The 20,060-nt window shown below is 40.0% G+C and overlaps 1 protein-coding gene across 1 annotated transcript; it reads left to right on the top strand.

The window, feature by feature from the left end:
• Positions 1-739: 739 nt before the first annotated feature.
• Positions 740-19,816, top strand: rtknb (rhotekin b). The gene is made up of 12 exons (XM_049603564.1): positions 740-915; positions 1,323-1,369; positions 1,457-1,510; positions 2,528-2,645; positions 2,746-2,985; positions 3,080-3,174; positions 3,282-3,388; positions 3,481-3,609; positions 4,840-5,002; positions 12,060-12,158; positions 15,013-15,100; positions 19,410-19,816. Exons 1-12 carry the CDS (start codon positions 755-757, stop codon positions 19,414-19,416), a joined length of 1,308 nt encoding a protein of 435 aa, XP_049459521.1. The 5' UTR covers positions 740-754; the 3' UTR covers positions 19,417-19,816.
• Positions 19,817-20,060: the final 244 nt, after the last annotated feature.

Here is a 20,060-nt window from a genome sequence, read left to right as displayed (position 1 = left end):
AAAAAAACTTGAATTCAGAACGGAGAAGCAGCCCACATCATCTCTGCTTTTCCCCCCATTGTCCAATCAGTTGATTTGAGAGGCGGGCCTTCTGTAGTGGTCACAACAAGTTTACAGTTGGTAAATAATGGAGGAGAAACTAATGGTGGTGGTTGCTGGATCCCCAGAGCTATACGACTTTACAAACCGCAGTTACCATGACCTAAATAGAAAACAGCAAGCGTGGAAGCATATAAGTGCACCCTAAACCAGAGCTAGAGCAAGTACCCTCTGCCTGCCCATTTTAATAACTAGCTACTACAGTATGTACTGTGGAAATAAGTAGGTAGTTTTAGCTCACCAAAATAATGGTACATTGATTACACAGGAAGGCTAGGGTAAAGAGGAGATGGGTCTGTTGCCTGGCAAAAATGAAAATGCGCAGCAAGCATGTTTTTACTAATGGCATTCAATTACAAAAAAAAAATTTAAAAAAATGGCGGTGTGATGCAACTCACGTTTTCCAACCTCCAATGTGCTTTCTGTGTGTTTGTGGCCTACTAGTGCTCTGACTGCTTGACTCCTTGGTTCCTGGTAATCAGATAATTGTCAGTATCAGCCTGCAAGCACCCTAAGCTGTTTATCTTTCTTTCTTTTTAGTCTAAAGAATATAGATATAGTGGATGAATACAGTTTTGATTAAAAGAATACTATATTGTCCACTGATCTCCAACAGGACGAAGAGGTGCTGAAGCAGATTGAGAGGGAGGTACGGATGCGGGAGGGGGCCAGTAAGCTACTGGCAGCTTGTACCAGGAGAGAGCAGGCCCTGGAGGCCTCCAAGAGCCTGCTAACCTGCAATGCTCGCATTCTGGCTTTGCTCAGCCAACTGCAGAAGATGAGGAAAGCTCAGATTCTACAGAGAGTGGGACGCAGGTCAGATGGAGTGCAAGGATATATTGTATGCATGGGTAAAAAGACAGATATAGATCCATTATCAGTGGAGAGGGATAAAGGAATGTTTTAGAGTTGTATTGCGGAGCTATGCCTGCTAACAGCCACTAGAGGTCAGACAAGTTAACATTTTTAATCCTTGGAGTCCCTTCATCCCAAATTAAGCCTTTGTTTTGATGTGTGGGTTTACCAGATTTGTTGTGTTTATCATGCATATGTGTAAGATAAACAAGACTCAGTCTGTACAAACTGTTTTGGCTCAGAAGCAAATATTGGCAAATCTAAATATTAAATATTAAGTAAATATTTTGTGAAGAAATTACAATAAATAAATTGAAATATGATAAATTGACAATAGTTGGATAGATGATCACTTTCTTTTGCTGCAGGCCATCTGAAGATGTTATGCCATGTTTGGGAAAAGTATCCCTTTCAGGTGAGTGTTAAATATCTTAGCCACAAATTCATGAAAATACTTGATCCTGGGTTTTATATTTCCAATCTTGTAATTTGCAATCTGTAGACTTGCGAATTCCGCTGATGTGGAAAGACTCAGAGTACTTCAAAAACAAAGGAGGTAAGTCAGACTGTTGTGATTAGAGGAACTAATTGCAGTTCTGTAAATGAATGGAGTTTGATTGCATGGGAACCTTGCTGACCTCATCATAACGCCTGGTGCTTGTGCCAGATATAATTTTTATTTTTAATAAAGTTTAGTTTGATAAAGAAATACTTCACCTGCAATTACTATATCTATACCATGTGTATCAATTACTCACTGTGTGTTATCAATGTGTTACCTGCGTATTACCTTGTTTGTCTCCCATGCCTCCCATGAACATTCTTCATAAACTGAAGTAAACAGGACCCGTTACAGCAAAACTATATCAAAACATGTGTTTACAAACTCTCACACAACTCGTGCAGTATAATCCAAGTCTCATTTATCCATTTGTATGCTCAGTTGTTCCCAAACATGTGCATTTTTGCTAAAGCCTTGCGATTTCAAATGCATCAGTAAAAGAGTCTCATGCACTGCCAAGCAGCATGCCTAGTCACATGCATGCACTTTATCTCTGCTTAAGTGGAGCTCATATGCCCGCAGATGCTCAGGTGTGGACAGGGCGCGCTACTTGTGGGCGGAAGTGTTTTGAATAGTTAGGTTCTGGCAAAAATGTACAGGTTTGAAGAGATGACTGAATAAATGAGAGTCAGATTATACAGCTGGAGTTGTGAGAGAGTTTGTAAACAGATGTTTGGATATAGTTTTGCTGTTGTTGAATGTGGTCCCCAATGACTTCAATTTATGAACAATGTTTGATTTTTCTGGATTCTGAATTCACCGTGAAGGCAAGCAAGAAAAACAAAATTTTCTTCACAAATTCGAGGTAACACAGGATGAGTAATTGAAATACAAATGGTCATTTTGTCAGTGAAGTATTCCTTTAATTTTGGTTCAAGAGTGAACTGAAAATACTCAAATTACTGCCCACCCTCTCTGGTCTTTGTCTTGCCTGGGTAAATATTACAGGAAATAAATATGTATAAGACCTTAAGAATTGACTGCAGTTTTGACTCTCTCTTTTACTTTTAGAGCTGCAGCGCTGTGCTGTGTTTTGCCTGCTTCAGTGTGGCACAGAGATCCATGACACTGATCTGGTGATGGTAGACAGGACTTTAACTGACATCTGTTTTGAAGACATCATCACGTTGTAAGTCTCTGTTTTGTAGAGGTGTTTTTTGAGGCTCAGTTTATGTATAATCCCACTTTCAAGACATTTTATTTGTCCTTGTATAACTGTGTATAAACAGCAATGAGGTAGGTCCAGAGTTTCAGCTTCGTGTTGAGCTGTACAGCAGTTGTGCAGTGGAGGATTTCTCCCCGGGGGCTCTAGGACCCAGGAGAGGGAGCCGTCTTGGGGGCTCAGTGGGATGCTCCTCAGGGAAAAAGATCCGTGCTGCGTTTGAGTCTGCTGCTGTTTGTGGGTCCAGTGGAGGAAATGTAGGATCTGGAAGTGTGTCGCCACCCTCGTCCCCTGACCTGTCTACACTGTGAGGATGACAATTCTCTCTGAAACACACACCAAAGGAAAATATTTTAGAACTGAGTGTCACCTTGATTTTGCTCAATGCTTTCTGTTTGAAGGGGGCCTAAGTTTAACCTGCTGGCTCATACAACACTGAAAATCCAACATGTCCAGGAAGGTTTTAAGACCCATGATTTGTCACTAGCAGCAACAGGTAAGTTACAAGTCATCTCATCTTTACGCCTTCTCTCATTTCCTGTCCTCTCTCCTTTTCTTTTCTCCTCTCCTGAAAGTTAATCCCTAATCTCTGTTTTTTTTCAGAGGATAATCCATTCTGGTTGCCTCTGTATGGCAATATGTGCTGCCGTCTAGTTGCTCAGCCTCTGTGCATGATTCAGCCAATCATAAATGGCCAACTTAAGGTTAAGGTGACTTGATTATATCATCCTGCTTTTTGATTGTTTTTATATTCTATGACATTATCATTTACTGTATCAAATAACTCCCTGCTCTCATTCAGCTTGGAGAGGACCTTAATTGTTGGGAAAATGCTTACGGCATCCTCAGGGGCCACAGTCTCCTCTGCTATCAGAGTCAAGAGGACCTGGAGTCTGAGGACAAGCCATTTGTTGTTATCCCCATCAAAAAGGTTGGTTCTTAATGAGCAGAGTCTCATGAATAAATAGATGGTTTCATTTACGGGTTTGTCCATATTGATTACAATGACATGCCGAGGCTAACAGATTGCACTGGTGGTTTAATGAAAACTTTCCGAGGAGAGGGATCCTATTCTAATGTTGAGAATCTGAAGACTGGAATATTCTGTTCACTTTTTATCCTGATTGATTTCTGTCCCACTCTCAGACATATATAGTCAGTTATTTAAAAATGTCAGTTAATCCCAAAATATATCTTATCCCCATACTACCCTACTCGTACAGCTATAGAGGCAGTTAATCACTTTTTAGACTTACACCTTATAACAAACATAAAAACAATAGTGAAAATCCAGTGGAGGGATGTTACAAAGTACATTTACGCAACTATTTAAGTACCATTACTACTATTTTTATGAACTTAATAAATGTTGGCATTATACTTTTTGATCAAACCATGGATATGTAACATTTGTACTTTGTCATGTTGCAAATGTTGTTGAAACTTTACATTTCAACTGTTGTGGTTTATGTGTGGTTATGTTTTGGCACAAAAGCTACTTGGTTATGGTTAGAAAAATATCATGTTTTATCTTAAAACTTCCGTTTTTGGTGGAATAATCCTGCTGGAAATGCTGCCGATGTCTTGCTAAAAAACAACAGGTTTTGGTGGCACAATTGCAGCTGGAAATGCTGCCAATGTTTTTGCCAAAACAAAACAAAAAAACACCTAGTTTTGGGGGCACAATCACTGCTGGAAATGCCACTGATGTCTCTTGAAAAAACACCCAGTTTTGGTTGCACAATCGCCGTTGGAAATGCCGCCAGTGTCTTGCTAAAATACACCTAGTTCTGGTGGCCTTTTGGAGGGGGCCTGACCCTTAGGTTGAGAACTCTTGGATTCACTAATGATATATGAAGTAATTGAAATTTAAAAAGAAGTTAAAAAGCAAACTGTTGTGTAGTGTAGGGTCATATTCAAATGTAGTCACACAGCCGATATGAATGTGAAAGGGTGTTTTTGTCAGCAGCAGATTACAAGATTCTGTCACATGCATATATGCATGGATCGTTTTGTCAGTGGACACGTTAGCCAATAATATCTCAGTGGGGAAATTGTAGCATTAAGATATTGCCTTGGTGTGTGTTCCAACTAAATTCCAACTAGATTATTTCAGTGATTAGATGTGGAAATGATTATGAGTGTGTGTTTCTTCTGTCAGGATACCCTTGTCTGTGTGTCAGAGAGAGACCCTGTCCATTGCCAGAATATATACATCAGCACACAGTGTCAAGGAGAAGATGTAACCTACACGCTGGCCACGCACACACCTGAAGACACGCAACGCTGGACCAAGGCCATCTGGCAGCACGTCTTTAACATGAGTGAGGCCTGAATGAACAAAACTAAGCACTTTTGCAGTCCCGTCTCAAACACTAGCTACTGTACTAGCAAAGCTGGTGAGACAATATTGCAGCAGCCTGAGGACAGGATTTAGGTTTCCCAGTGAAACATTACAAGGAGGTTTTGTTTGCCCTATGTTCTCTCTATGAAATCATGTGAATTTAGGCCATGGGCCAAGAAAGAAGAGACTGCTTAAGTGTCACTCTTAATTAGTAAAAACCTTCAGCAAACCGTGAGTTCTATTTGCACTGCTTACTATCACAGCATTTGCACATAATCAACATCTTTTCTGTTACTAGAAAGCACTCAGAGTTTAAGGTTGCATAGTCTTCTAAATGTGTTACTATTATAACTAGTCGTGACAACACCTCAATGGCCACTATTGTTCTTTACTTGTGTGTGTGTCATCATATCAAAATATGATCTTAGTAACACCTATTGTGGCGGGATAGAAACAGGTTTAAGTATTTTGCCAGGTGTTTATCTGTCTGTCTGTCTGTCTGTCTGTCTGTCTGTCTGTGTCTGTGGACAGATTTTGCGATAGATGCGATAACATAGCAACTGTGCAACTAGCTGTGTAGTTGAGATCAAAATTGAAGGCTAAGTTCGAATATTGGTGTGGTCTGAGCAAGGGGGCAGAAATAGGTTGGTAAGAAGTAGAGGCAATGCCCCCTCATTTTATGCCAATAGCACACCAAATTTTATAGCTGTGTTGCAGTTTTGGCCTTATTTTGCTCTCAAGCTTTTAAGGTCCACCCAACTAGATTTTCCCCCATTTTAAATTTTTCAAAAACACATTTTTGACATCTCCTCCTAAACCATAGGTCTGATTTATACTGATTTTTTTGTGGATCATCATCTGACCAAGCTTATCAAACATTATCAAAAGCCTGTTGATTTCTTATTGCGTGTTTAAGGCATTGACCAATGTACTGTAGAGGGGTGTAGCTCAGCACAAAAATAGACTGTTGCACCAATTATCAAAAAACTTGACATGTCAACGTAAGTACGACCAACACACCCTGAAAATGTCATTTAAGTCTACCACTAGAGGGCACAACATATCCAAAATCAGACTACAAATTAGAAATAGTTTGTCCAATCATCACAAGAACTGAATATATGTCAAATAATAATGTTGAAGCGAGTATGTAAAATTCTAAAAGCTTATTGATGTCTCACAGCATTTTGCAGCTATTGAGCAATGAACTTTAGAGGGGGCGTGGCTCAGCACATAAATAGACCTAACTCCATAACCATTGAGCCAATCATCACAAAACTTGCAGGATATGTCCACATATGTACTTGCAACATGCCCTGAAAGTTCCATTCAAATCTCTACAAGGGGGCACCACAAAGGTGTGGAATAACACAAATCATAATTCAATAATTACAAAATTTGCAGGATACATTAAATGATTATTTTTGAAACACATGTGTAAATTATTTTGAAATTGCTTAATGGGGCAGCCACCAGTTGTGAAGAAGTGCACTGGCCTTTTGCAATATTTGGCCATATATAAATGACAGTTTGTCCAAACATCACCAAATTGGATTTATACTTTTAACTTAGCCATTGACGCTTCTCCAAAACAGGAAGCAACAGTGATGCCAAAGAAGCGTCTGTCTAATCATCACATAAGTTATTGGTTTTCTTGAATGCAGGGGTCATAAACTGTCAGAGGTTTTGATCCCACCCAGCTTTTGAGTTTTAAAGGTCATATATATATATACAGTACAGGCCAAAAGTTTGGACACACCTTCTCATTCAATGCGTTTTCTTTATTTTCATGACTATTTACATTGTAGATTCTCACTGAAGGCATCAAAACTATGAATGAACACATGTGGAGTTATGTACTTAACAAAAAAAGGTGAAATAACTGCAAACATGTTTTATATTTTAGTTTCTTCAAAATAGCCACCCTTTGCTCTGATTACTGCTTTGCACACTCTTGGCATTCTCTCCATGAGCTTCAAGAGGTAGTCACCTGAAATGGTTTTCCAACAGTCTTGAAGGAGTTCCCAGAGGTGTTTAGCACTTGTTGGCCCCTTTGCCTTCACTCTGCGGTCCAGCTCACCCCAAACCATCTCCATTGGGTTCAGGTCCGGTGACTGTGGAGGCCAGGTCATCTGCCACAGCACTCCATCACTCTCCTTCTTGGTCAAATAGCCCTTACACAGCCTGGAGGTGTGTTTGGGGTCATTGTCCTGTTGAAAAATAAATGATCGTCCAACTAAACGCAAACCGGATGGGATGGCATGTCGCTGCAGGATGCTGTGGTAGCCATGCTGGTTCAGTGTGCCTTCAATTTTGAATAAATCCCCAACAGTGTCACCAGCAAAACACCCCCACACCATCACACCTCCTCCTCCATGCTTCACAGTGGGAACCAGGCATGTGGAATCCATCCGTTCATCTTTTCTGCGTCTCACAAAGACACGGCGGTTGGAACCAAAGATCTCAAATTTGGACTCATCAGACCAAAGCACAGATTTCCACTGGTCTAATGTCCATTCCTTGTGTTTCTTGGCCCAAACAAATCTCTTCTGCTTGTTGCCTCTCCTTAGCAGTGGTTTCCTAGCAGCTATTTGACCATGAAGGCCTGATTTGCAGTCTCCTCTTAACAGTTGTTCTAGAGATGGGTCTGCTGCTAGAACTCTGTGTGGCATTCATCTGGTCTCTGATCTGAGCTGCTGTTAACTTGCGATTTCTGAGGCTGGTGACTCGGATGAACTTATCCTCAGAAGCAGAGGTGACTCTTGGTCTTCCTTTCCTGGGTCGGTCCTCATGTGTGCCAGTTTCGTTGTAGCGCTTGATGGTTTTTGCGACTCCACTTGGGGACACTTTTAAAGTTTTTGCAATTTTCCGGACTGACTGACCTTCATTTCTTAAAGTAATGATGGCCACTCGTTTTTCTTTAGTTAGCTGATTGATTCTTGCCATAATATGAATTTTAACAGTTGTCCAATAGGGCTGTCAGCTGTGTATTAACCTGACTTCTGCACAACACAACTGATGGTCCCAACCCCATTGATAAAGCAAGAAATTCCACTAATTAACCCTGATAAGGCACACCTGTGAAGTGGAAACCATTTCAGGTGACTACCTCTTGAAGCTCATGGAGAGAATGCCAAGAGTGTGCAAAGCAGTAATCAGAGCAAAGGGTGGCTATTTTGAAGAAACTAGAATATAAAACATGTTTTCAGTTATTGCAGTTAATAACTGCAAACATGTTTTATATTCTAGTTTCTTCAAAATGCAGTTAATAACTGCAAACATGTTTTATATTCTAGTTTCTTCAAAATAGCCACCCTTTGCTCTGATTACTGCTTTGCACACTCTTGGCATTCTCTCCATGAGCTTCAAGAGGTAGTCACCTGAAATGGTTTCCACTTCACAGGTGTGCCTTATCAGGGTTAATTAGTGGAATTTCTTGCTTTATCAATGGGGTTGGGACCATCAGTTGTGTTGTGCAGAAGTCAGGTTAATACACAGCTGACAGCCCTATTGGACAACTGTTAAAATTCATATTATGGCAAGAACCAATCAGCTAAGTAAAGAAAAACGAGTGGCCATCATTACTTTAAGAAATGAAGGTCAGTCAGTCCGGAAAATTGCAAAAACTTTAAATGTGTCCCCAAGTGGAGTCGCAAAAACCATCAAGCGCTACAATGAAACTGGCACACATGAGGACCGACCCAGGAAAGGAAGACCAAGAGTCACCTCTGCTTCTGAGGATAAGTTCATCCGAGTCACCAGCCTCAGAAATCGCAAGTTAACAGCAGCTCAGATCAGAGACCAGATGAATGCCACACAGAGTTCTAGCAGCAGACCCATCTCTGGAACAACTGTTAAGAGGAGACTGCGCGAATCAGGCCTTCATGGTCAAATAGCTGCTAGGAAACCACTGCTAAGGAGAGGCAACAAGCAGAAGAGATTTGTTTGGGCCAAGAAACACAAGGAATGGACATTAGACCAGTGGAAATCTGTGCTTTGGTCTGATGAGTCCAAATTTGAGATCTTTGGTTCCAACCGCCGTGTCTTTGTGAGACGCAGAAAAGGTGAACGGATGGATTCCACATGCCTGGTTCCCACTGTGAAGCATGGAGGAGGAGGTGTGATGGTGTGGGGTGTTTGCTGGTGACACTGTTGGGGATTTATTCAAAATTGAAGGCACACTGAACCAGCATGGCTACCACAGCATCCTGCAGCGACATGCCATCCCATCCGGTTTATGCTTAGTTGACGACGATCATTTATTTTTCAACAGGACAATGACCCCAAACACACCTCCAGGCTGTGTAAGGGCTATTTGACCAAGAAGGAGAGTGATGGAGTGCTGCGGCAGATGACCTGGCCTCCACAGTCACCGGACCTGAACCCAATGGAGATGGTTTGGGGTGAGCTGGACCGCAGAGTGAAGGCAAAGGGGCCAACAAGTGCTAAACACCTCTGGGAACTCCTTCAAGACTGTTGGAAAACCATTTCAGGTGACTACCTCTTGAAGCTCATGGAGAGAATGCCAAGAGTGTGCAAAGCAGTAATCAGAGCAAAGGGTGGCTATTTTGAAGAAACTAGAATATAAAACATGTTTTCAGTTATTTCACCTTTTTTTGTTAAGTACATAACTCCACATGTGTTCATTCATAGTTTTGATGCCTTCAGTGAGAATCTACAATGTAAATAGTCATGAAAATAAAGAAAACGCATTGAATGAGAAGGTGTGTCCAAACTTTTGGCCTGTACTGTATATATATATATATATATATATATATAATTTTCGGGTATTCATACACCCAAACCACGTGTTCTGTTCTTGCTTTATGACCCGATTCTTTACCAGATTTCACTAAAATCTCTGAAAGATCATTAATGATAAATATACAGACAAAAAAAGAAAAGAACTGAAAACAATGTCCTCTGTTTGTTTAATCCATGCTAAAGTAATATATAAAACTGGTGGTGATTCTGTGTAACTATTTCAATGTTGGGAGCAGTGACTTCCTGGAGACTTGTAGTCACCATGAGGGTTGCCAAGCAACTAGCAAAGACTCCTCAATTTGAAGTGTTTTTATGGATTAAACAAATGAGAAATAATGTGATGTGATTTTTCTGTTACCTTTGTACAGAGCCAGACTAGCTGTTCCTCCTCTTTCCAGTCTTTATGCTAAGAGAAGCGTATTGGCCGCTTGCTGCAGCTTCATGTTTAGCATACAGACTCTGACTTTTTCATTGTAAAATACTAACTTTCAAATGTGAATTAGAGCCTTCAGAGTGGCATAATCTGAAGTCTAAAGAAATGATAATAATCTTGTTAGCATGCCACATATGTTCCTCGATCCACTGTGATCTGCAAGCACCAGGAAGCACATGCTTATTGATTGTCATCAAAAGTGCAACAGACTACAGTTGCCAGACTTTTTTTGTTTACATGTGATTTTAACTGGGTTTTTCCAAGTAGTTTTGCAAGATCCAACTGCTACTGCATGTAAAGTTACAGCATGCACCATCTCTATTTTTCCTGATGCGATCAACTGTTTTTGCAGCTCCAAAACACAGCTGAGCACTGTCTTTATTCAGTCTTTCTCTAAGGAGCAGGAGAAACAAACTGCACTTGACAGCAGCCTCGACTCCAACTCTGCCAACTCTCTATACCTGGAAATGGTTAGAGGGGATGTTTATCAGGTTTTGTGTGTCTGGGAAGCAAAATGCATCTGCTGATACCTGCTGATACCTGTAAAACAACATTCCTTACTGACACATTCGTGGCATTGGTGAGACGTGCATGTCATTTTATGAATCGCGTGTCACAAAGGAACATATTTGTCTGATGCTTTACTGAGATCGTATGATGTTTACTGGTCTGTACTTCCTCTTCTCCTGAACATGAACAAAAAGCATTAATCTATGTATCTTAAGACAGTTGAAAAGGTTGATGGTCTATCTATCTATCTATCTATCTATCTATCTATCTATCGCCCTGCCCTGCCCTGCCCTGCCCTCGCACTGTTGCATTTGAAATTACATAGTTCTCACGTTAACGCACACATTAACCTGCATGTGTGACATACTTGTGTGGTATTAACATGACAAAAACTTTGAGGTATGCATTTACAGCATCTGTCGCCAGGTACAAGTTTATAGACATGCAATATGTGACGCTTTATTAGGTGGGATAGTACAGGCAGTTCTACATATAGTATAATATAGGAGCCAAAGGTTAGGAGGAGTGTTGTTCCCACATGGTGGCACCTAAACGTAATTATGACGTTCTAGACAGAGCTAATTGTGCACATTGTGTCTCGTGGCATGTCAATGTGACAATTCAGAGTCTTCTAATTTTGACTCTGTGTGTCTGGGTGTGTTTGTTTATTCACAATCTTTTGTTTCCCATTTAACTGTCTTCGCACTTATCATTTTACTTTGGGAAGATGATCTGTATGTCTTTAGTGCAAACTGCAAAGTACAGCGACCTTCCTCAGACATTTACACCTCGCTAGTTATTCTCCTCCTGCTAAGATCCATATCTTGTATGACAGTACACTCCCTATTAGAATGCTCCTTAATTTAAATTTATTTTCAATTTTAGGGGTTATTTCTCTGGTGTATGTGAGCTTTGGTCTGTTCTCATCCTTGATAGTCTTAATAAGATGACTTGTTGATTTTTATGGCTGTCTGCTTAGGCTCAAAGTCAAAGGAGCACAAATCTGACTCGAAGACACCCGCACAGGATAAATACAAGTGATTTTTCTGATGATTATGTTTGTAATATACATACCAGTGTTTAGATACCGTACACATTATCATAGCAGCGTTTAAGGCTGCCTGGTATGTAGTACGACAGGTATGACATTGTCTCTATACTGTATGTATTGTCAGGCTGACATGAGTATTGTGATACTGCCAACTTGTCAGGCTTCATAAATATCATTTGACAACATAATTACTGAGAAACATAAGCTGATTGTAAATTAACGGACAGAATCTTTGTTGTGTACATGCTTTGAAAATCGATGCTTGTGTATCTGTTGCAGGCCATTGGAAGCAGTGTTGTGATCACCTCATGAAGATTGAAATGCCGAGCTCCAGGAAAGCCATCACAGTGAAGCAGGGATCACTATACCATGAAATAGGTAACACAAGCAGAATGACACCTGAAACATATACTGTAGACACACTGCTACCTCGCAGTGATGTCAGTCAACAGAAGCCTTTAAGAACCTTACCAGTGGTTTTGCTAGCTTATATCCAATCACTTTTCACAGCTCATCATTTTGTAAAAAAAAGGATACTGCAAATAATTTCAATGTGATTTTTTTTTCTGCAATTCCGGCCCTTCATTTGTTTTCATTAATCTCTGCACAAATTAAAATCTATTTGCAGATACCTGAATCTTGCTAGTTGTGTAATCTAACAAGTCTGCTTTTATTTGTGTCAAAGTTACATAGAGAATGCAGTGAAGACTTGTCAAATGTTGCTGCATAACTGATGAATTCATAAACCTGCAAGAGCTGATTTTTTGGCTACGTGGGAGTAGCAAAAACAAGCTGTAAGCATGTAATCACCTTTTAAGTTGATATGGCGTACTGGTTGCCTAGTTACTCATCCAGCAGATGCTAAGCTACATTAGCAATCGTTTGATCATTAGATGCTGTGTTTGTATCCACTTCATGAATATAAGATATATAACCCCAGAGGGAAATATCCATCTCTTAAGCCGTCGAATGAGCCACTATTATTGAATAATCACTAGGTAGTCGCTAATTTTGCCTGACTGCTGTTTGTTGGAGTTTATTTGCTCAAAAACAGCTGCCTGATGCAGCCAAAAACTACTGATGAGACCAGTGAGAGTAAACCAAAACAGTAGAGTTGCAGGCCATAAAACCAAAACGATGACGTTAAATATGCTAATTAGGGTCCAAGTCCTGAATTGACAGAACCCTGTTGAGTTGGTACAGCTTTATTATTTGTCATCTTCCATCACGGCTCAAATTGCAGTGAGCTGGAATGATCTAGAAACATGAAACTTGGTCCAGTAACTGGGAGTAATGTGTAAATGTTCCCCAGTGATATGACAGTAATTGACCTTGGGGCCCTGTAATGAACAGCCAATGATGATGATGGACTTTTTGCCAGTTTGTGAATGTGAAAAACAGTAAAATGAATAGACCTTTTTTGGATTTGGACTCCATTGCCACCATATTTGGATCATTGTGGGAATAACTGAGATACACAATCCTACCTTAAATAAGTATGAGCAGTCGAAAAACATGGCTACTATCAATCAAAAAGTCTTTGCAAAGGGGTGGGGCTTAGCAGGATATTAGCCATTACTCATAAATGATTTGTCCAATCATCATAAATCCAGCAGATAGAAAACTATATTTGGCACACATACTCTGGGAGCAAACATTAACAAGGATCGGAAGACTGGAAGTGAAATGGTGAATGTGGGCGTGGCCTGTTTAGCATTGCTGTATTATGCCTTAAAGGCATAATACAGCAATTTCTATATAAATCTAGCAAAGTTTGCTAGATTTGCTGTGAGCTGGAATGAGTGAGAGAGATGAAACTGGGTACCATAACTGGAAATAATGTTCCAATGATTCACATGAAATTAGATCTCAATCTGCCTGATGTTGGCGTTATAATTAACAGCCCCAAAAATTAAAACTTTTAAATGCCACGCCCCCCACACAGTGAATCTGATTAACTTAAAATTTGAAACACATCTACACCTCAGTGTGCTCTACAAAACAGTCTATTGGACCACTGATATCTGCCATGACCTTTTTTTTTTTGCTAATTTGCATAATGTGAAAAACAGTAATGTGAATACTTTTTGGGATTTTGACTCTATCAATGCCAAATTTGGTACACAGCTTTGTGGGAAAGAAATGCATGTTTCGATCATAGATGGACAAGATCAATTATAAAGCATGGCCACAATAATTGAAAAAAACCTTGCCAAGGACAGGGCTTAACAAACCCGATTGAACTCAGACATCCTACACTAAGTCCTGAACAAGTTTTCTGCACATCCAGTAAAGCAGGAGAATGAGGCGGTAGTTTGAGTGCGCACTCACTGAAATGCTACATACACTCTAATGGTGAAACAAGTTTGTGATTAGTATTACTCCTTTATACAGAATTAAACCAGCTGAGCTGACTTTGCTCAGGTTTTTGAAACCCAAAACCTACACATTGCCACTTGCTGCTTTGCCGCTTTCGTCTATATTTGATTTCCATATCATGTAGAAATGAAAGGAAACTAATGACTACCTCAGCCAGCATGAAAAATGCAAAACTGTTAAACAATTCGTAGTTAAGGAGCTAAAAATTGCAAACATAGATATCCATGGGTGGACCAGATTGTCATGGCCTACTTACATGCGCACATCTGTCTTTTCATGCAGACATTCTGACAATATAAAGAAATGGAATGTAACGCCTCATTTGCACATGCTGTGTCTTCTACTGCAGAAAGCTGGAGTGACACCGTGCCTTAAAGTAGACAAACAAGTTTAAGTAAATAGCAGGATCTAAAGGAGATAAATGATGCTGCCCAACAATGGCCTGGAACAATAAGCCAGACACCGACGACATGAATAGGCGCATTATCTCCAACACCTGCTGACAAAAGTACCAGTCATGCTGATCAGAAAATATACAGAACACAAAAATATACATATAATACCAACCAAGGGGAACAAAATGTTAGCACCTAAAATATGTTGTTTGAACAACAAAATGTTTTTTTGTAAAGAGCATTCCTATCATTACAACTGGCTGCGACAACAAAAGTCTGATAAGGAAGAGAAGACAATGCAATGCAGTGAAGGAAATAAGAATGTCTCTTGGAAATTCCCCCTTCAACCACAAAATATTTGATCAAGAGTTTGATATCTTTAGAGTGGAAAATTAAAGTGACGTCTATTTCTGTTTGTCTTATTTCTGTTTGTCTTATTTCTGTCTCTTCTTTTTCAGTGTCACCTCCCTCTCCTCGAGAGGGTCTTGTGGCTCCAGATTTATCCGTTGAGATCCGCACGTTGCTCTCTTCCTACTACAAGGAAAGGTAGGCTTTCTCGCCACACAGGGCACTCCCTCCACCCTTCACATTTTCACCTCTGCATGAATTTGCCTATATGATTTACTCTCTCCTGGATGTATTAAATACAAGATCCTCTCCTAATACTCTCCATGACACGTGTAATCACTTGTTTGTTTTGACAGTCCAGCAGGGCTTGCATTGTAAGTGAAAGCAGCGTGACGCTTAATAGGACACTGTTTCCAAGGCATGAAAATGAACACTGACTTCACAGCAGACAAGCTAAAACTTCTGTGAATTTGACAGACAAAAGAAAATTCTGAGTGAAAAAAAAACAAATTCCTGCCTACATACTTCAAACATGTACATTGTTCTATGCATATTTTTCTGTCAACATATCAGTGGCAAATATGTCACCAAAGACGATCGATATGTGACAGATAAATTCATAGTAAGATCTGACATATTGCTTGCTATTTTTGTCTGTTTTATAGTAGTAGTACAATGACTTCTTAACAGCTCAGTGAAGTCATGTCACAATTATGGCTGAATTACAGTGGGAGGTTCGTTTTTAATACTTTAGAGTGCTAGAGTGATTCAGGCTTTATAAGTTGTAATTACATATTATTATTCCTTGTTTGATAAGTTTGTTCACCATAATGGAAAAAGCAATAACGAACAATGACATAGGTCACTACCTGTTCTTCCGTGCACCTATTGAGGTCAGCGGGGACATGACATCACAGCTAAGCATGATAAATACCTCTGACTCAAACACATAATGCTCCTCTTCTACAGTGTGAGCTGTGTCATCAAACCCTGACTGCTTTCCAGACAATTTGACTTCTTCAAAATGGCAAACACTGAAAGTTACAAGTTTAAGTCAGCGCATAATGCACACGGGTGTCAAATGCCACAGATATTGTTCGAGAGTGTGATGGTTTGTGTACAAAAAACAGAGATTGGTCAAAAGATGTCCTGGAGAACTGGTTGTACTGGAGATTTTGATAGTTGATATATGTGAAGTAACAAGCTAAGAAGATGACAAAGCCATTTACAATGCTTGCTTTGTGTAACTTTGAATGCTTCGTGTGTGCATTTCCAGCAGTCTGGAATGTATTTTTCCACTATTTTAGTAATGAGTCAGACCGCTCTCTGTATTGTATGCACAACCAACCACAAGTTAACTTAGTTAACTTATTTTTTGGAATCTAAAAAAAATTGAATTAATATTTAAAGGGGACCTATAATGCTTTTCCATATTTTGTTACTCATGTTACACTGAAGGATATTCCTGTTAAACAAGGCCAAAATTTCAGATAGATGTAAACGTATGTAGGCCTTGAAGTAGGAATAACCTCAGGCCTCAGACCGTTCCAAATACTCTGTTTCCAACAGATTTTTTTTTTTTTATCATAGTGTGTATAAATTTCTTAGACTTTGGATCAGATTCTTGCTGGAATATGTCCATGCTTTTATTGGTGATTTTTCACAATAGAAAGTGCAGCTATTCTCTGTTGAGGCCATTTCACACCCGAAATTCGCCAATTTCGCCCAAAATTGTCACGCCTTAAGATAAATACGACCACATGTTGTGTCAGTCAAGTTTGCACACTCACTCATTCAGAACAGGTTTGGTTTTCTGTTGTTTCTTTCGCATCCATCAAAAGCATCAATCAATCAATCAATCAATCAATCAATCAATCACCTGGACTTAAACAAGATACACCTCCAGTTAAGCTGTGCAATGTAATTTAGTCCTTTTCTGTATCTACATTGTTGACTGCCGCTTTATAATTCTTTCATGTTTCCGGATGGTTCTGGTAATCCATGGTTTCTGTACTTGTTGGATCAAGTAGCAGTGAAAAAAATCTGGCTGCAGGACACATCGGCAACAGGACAGAGGAACAGGTCTCACAGTGCCATCTCTTAATTCAGACAGCCTACTTTCAGTAGGTCAGATAGTAATATTCAAGTGGATGATGATAGCGAGGAGGAGGATGTGGACCGCACACAGACTTAGGGAGCGACAGTGTGGAGGGACAGCTCAGCCCCTTCTGCCGCAATGCCAAATGCGAGACACGGGGAGAGAGTGGTGACAGCCACATAGGTAACTCCAGTGGAGAGAAACATTTTTTCTCATATTGTGAATTTCCACAACAAATAAAAACATTTGTTTCTGGAAGACGAATTAAAAAAAAAAAACGCATATGAAAAAAAAAGGGACTCTGTGTGCAAAGACCTTTACAGTTGTTTCCCCCCAGCAAGTGCACTGCTAACATAGCTACATGCTAATATCAGGAAGACATGCTGTCTTGGTTCCTGATGTTGTTTTTTACTTTCTAGCTTCAGATTATATTCCTGCTGGAACGTATCTGGTTGTCTTCAAAAGCTTTCATTGCTAATTTTTCATGAAAGTGCCACTATTCTATGTTACAGTCATTCCTCCACTGCAAGTACACTGCTAATGTAGATGTAGCTACATGCTAAGGTCAGGGAAACATATAGTCTAGGTTGCTGATGTTAGTTTCTCCCCAATATTGGATCATATCATCAGGAACATGTCTGGTTGTGTTCAAAAGGTTTTTTTGGTGATTTTTCATGATAAAAAGTGCCGCTTTTCCCCATTACATTCATTTCCTTGGCTGCCATGATGGTGCACAGCTGCCAAGATATGGAAGACCCAGAAACACTGACCAATCAGAGCAGACTGGGTTTATTTTGAGACGGGAGCTTAAAGACACAAGTGCTGAAATGGAGTGTTTTCAGACAGAGGGTGAATACAGGCGTTCCAGCACAGCCAGTATAAGAAACATTAGCCCTTTTTAGACAGGAATTGTGCAAATTTGCAGGAAAGCCCAATCAGTCTTTTTTCAGCATTGGCGGTATAAAAACAAAATCGGGGAGTGCGGCAAAATGCCGCCTACCTACTTTTGTTTATACAGAATGCGCCTTTTTCGGGGCAATGGGGGGTGTGAGCAAGTAACACAACGTGTAGCTCAGTGTGTGACGTAACCAGTGACGTGGGAGGGAAGGGGAGGGACAGTATGTGGAAGGGACATACTGGAACCAATGACATGGGAGGGAAGCCATGCGGCTAGTCAGTCCTTCAGCGTTTCTCTCATAAGTTGGCCTGTTTTTCACCGTCCCCATCATCTGATGGTTAATGGCCTCTTCGTTTGCGAGGACAAGGAGGGCGCGCAATTCCTTGTCTCCTCAGTTGCTCATCTTTACAGTGTCTGTAAGGTTTGCGTTTCCCTCTTGCTACTAGCTGCTCGCTAATTCCTGCTATCAGCTGTTTCCTGCTTATCCACTGCCAGTTGGTCGCACATGCCAGTGGGTCGCACATGCTGTTGATGACCCACATCCAGTGAGTCATCAACAGCTCCTCCCACAAGTCATCAACAGCACCTCCCGTTGCAGAAGGCAGCCTTGGTCTGTTTAATCTAAAAGGTTTCCGCCAATATGACTACCCTCCGAGGCAGAAAATTGGGCATCTCGGATCAACTCGCCAATCCGGTTCTGTGTGTCTAAACGGCTCGCTTGCCGGTAAAACGGCCCAACATTCGCGGAAGATCTGGCAGTGTAAAAGGGGCTATATATTAAAGAATGAGCATACAGTATGTTGTAGTAGAAACTTTGAATAAAATTATGACTGTGAAAATGAGCATAATAGGCCTTTTTTGAACACTAAAATGTACTCTGCAGAGATAATACAAGCAATGATATTTTAAATTGATTAAGAGATTGTTTATATGAATTCTTGAGAGTACAAGCAGCCAAATCATGCCACGTTTTTTCTTTAAATGAAGCTTGTATAAAATGTTGTGTGATCAAGGCACTATTGTTGTATACAAGTTTGGTTAGTGAGCAGATGCTCAAAAACAAATGTGAACTACATACTGAACTGCATTTCCTCCTGCCTGAAGGCAAATGAGGCCAACCAGTATAATAATATCCTTGTCACAGTCAGTTGACAAGTAATGTTTTTGTCAGTTCCTGTAAGTAAGAAGAGTATATCCTCATACCAACCAATGCCCAAATGAGGTTGGCAGCCTCACAGCTCAGCTGTGGTTTTAACAGATACACGCTTAAATAGTTTCAACTGTCAGGCTGGAATGTTGATTTGGGCGTAAACATGCTGGTGTGTCACACAGAAACCATTTTCATTGCAATATATCTGCTTTGCAATTAATTTGTCATGGGCAATTAGCTACAAATCATAAACAGATTAGAACTGGTAAAGTAAGGTTTATTCAATGCTATTTGAAAACACCTGCATCTTTTTTAAACTCTGTACTACAGTTTTCTGTGTTTCTCTCTCTCTTTCTTTCAGTTATTGATGACCCTACCACGGTTGCACTGGAGGAGTGAGAAACTCTTCTTATTTTGTTTGTGGTTACCACGCCTGGTCATGGAAACAGACATGGACATGATAAATGGTGCTATTTCAAAATCTGCAGAGGACATTTCCAAACTTAGTGTTAATATTGGTTATTTTTCCATTCTTCTACCTCTCTGCTGCTCTGACTTTTAACTATTTACTTACCCAGCAATTATAATAAAAACAAAAAAGAGTGAAAGTCTGATATACCAACCTCAAACTGACTGTATGGTCATTTTAAATGCATAAAAATCTCACTGTATTATTGTCTAGCAATATTGTATATTTTGTACATGTAAAGAGAGACCAGTACATCTACTAAGAGGCCTCCAGCAGTTACTCTGTTGACTCTTAATCAGTTCCAGTATGCCGATGTGATGATTTTTCGCTGAATTTGCCAAATGTTTGGAAGACATCTGCATTGACAAATTAGAGATTATTCTGCCAGTAATGTGTTGCTATTTGAGTGTGTGATAAAGCCACTACAAAAGCCAACATGCTTTTCTCTCTGAAACTGATTGAAAATGCATTTAATACAGGGACAAACAGTAGACAACTTATAAATGTAAGTATTTTAATGTTTTCGGTAGCAGACAGCCTGTC

Source organism: Epinephelus fuscoguttatus, linkage group LG18, assembly GCF_011397635.1.
Source record: "Epinephelus fuscoguttatus linkage group LG18, E.fuscoguttatus.final_Chr_v1".
Lineage (NCBI taxonomy): Eukaryota > Metazoa > Chordata > Actinopteri > Perciformes > Serranidae > Epinephelus > Epinephelus fuscoguttatus.
This window is presented reverse-complemented; position numbering and strand designations above follow the sequence as displayed.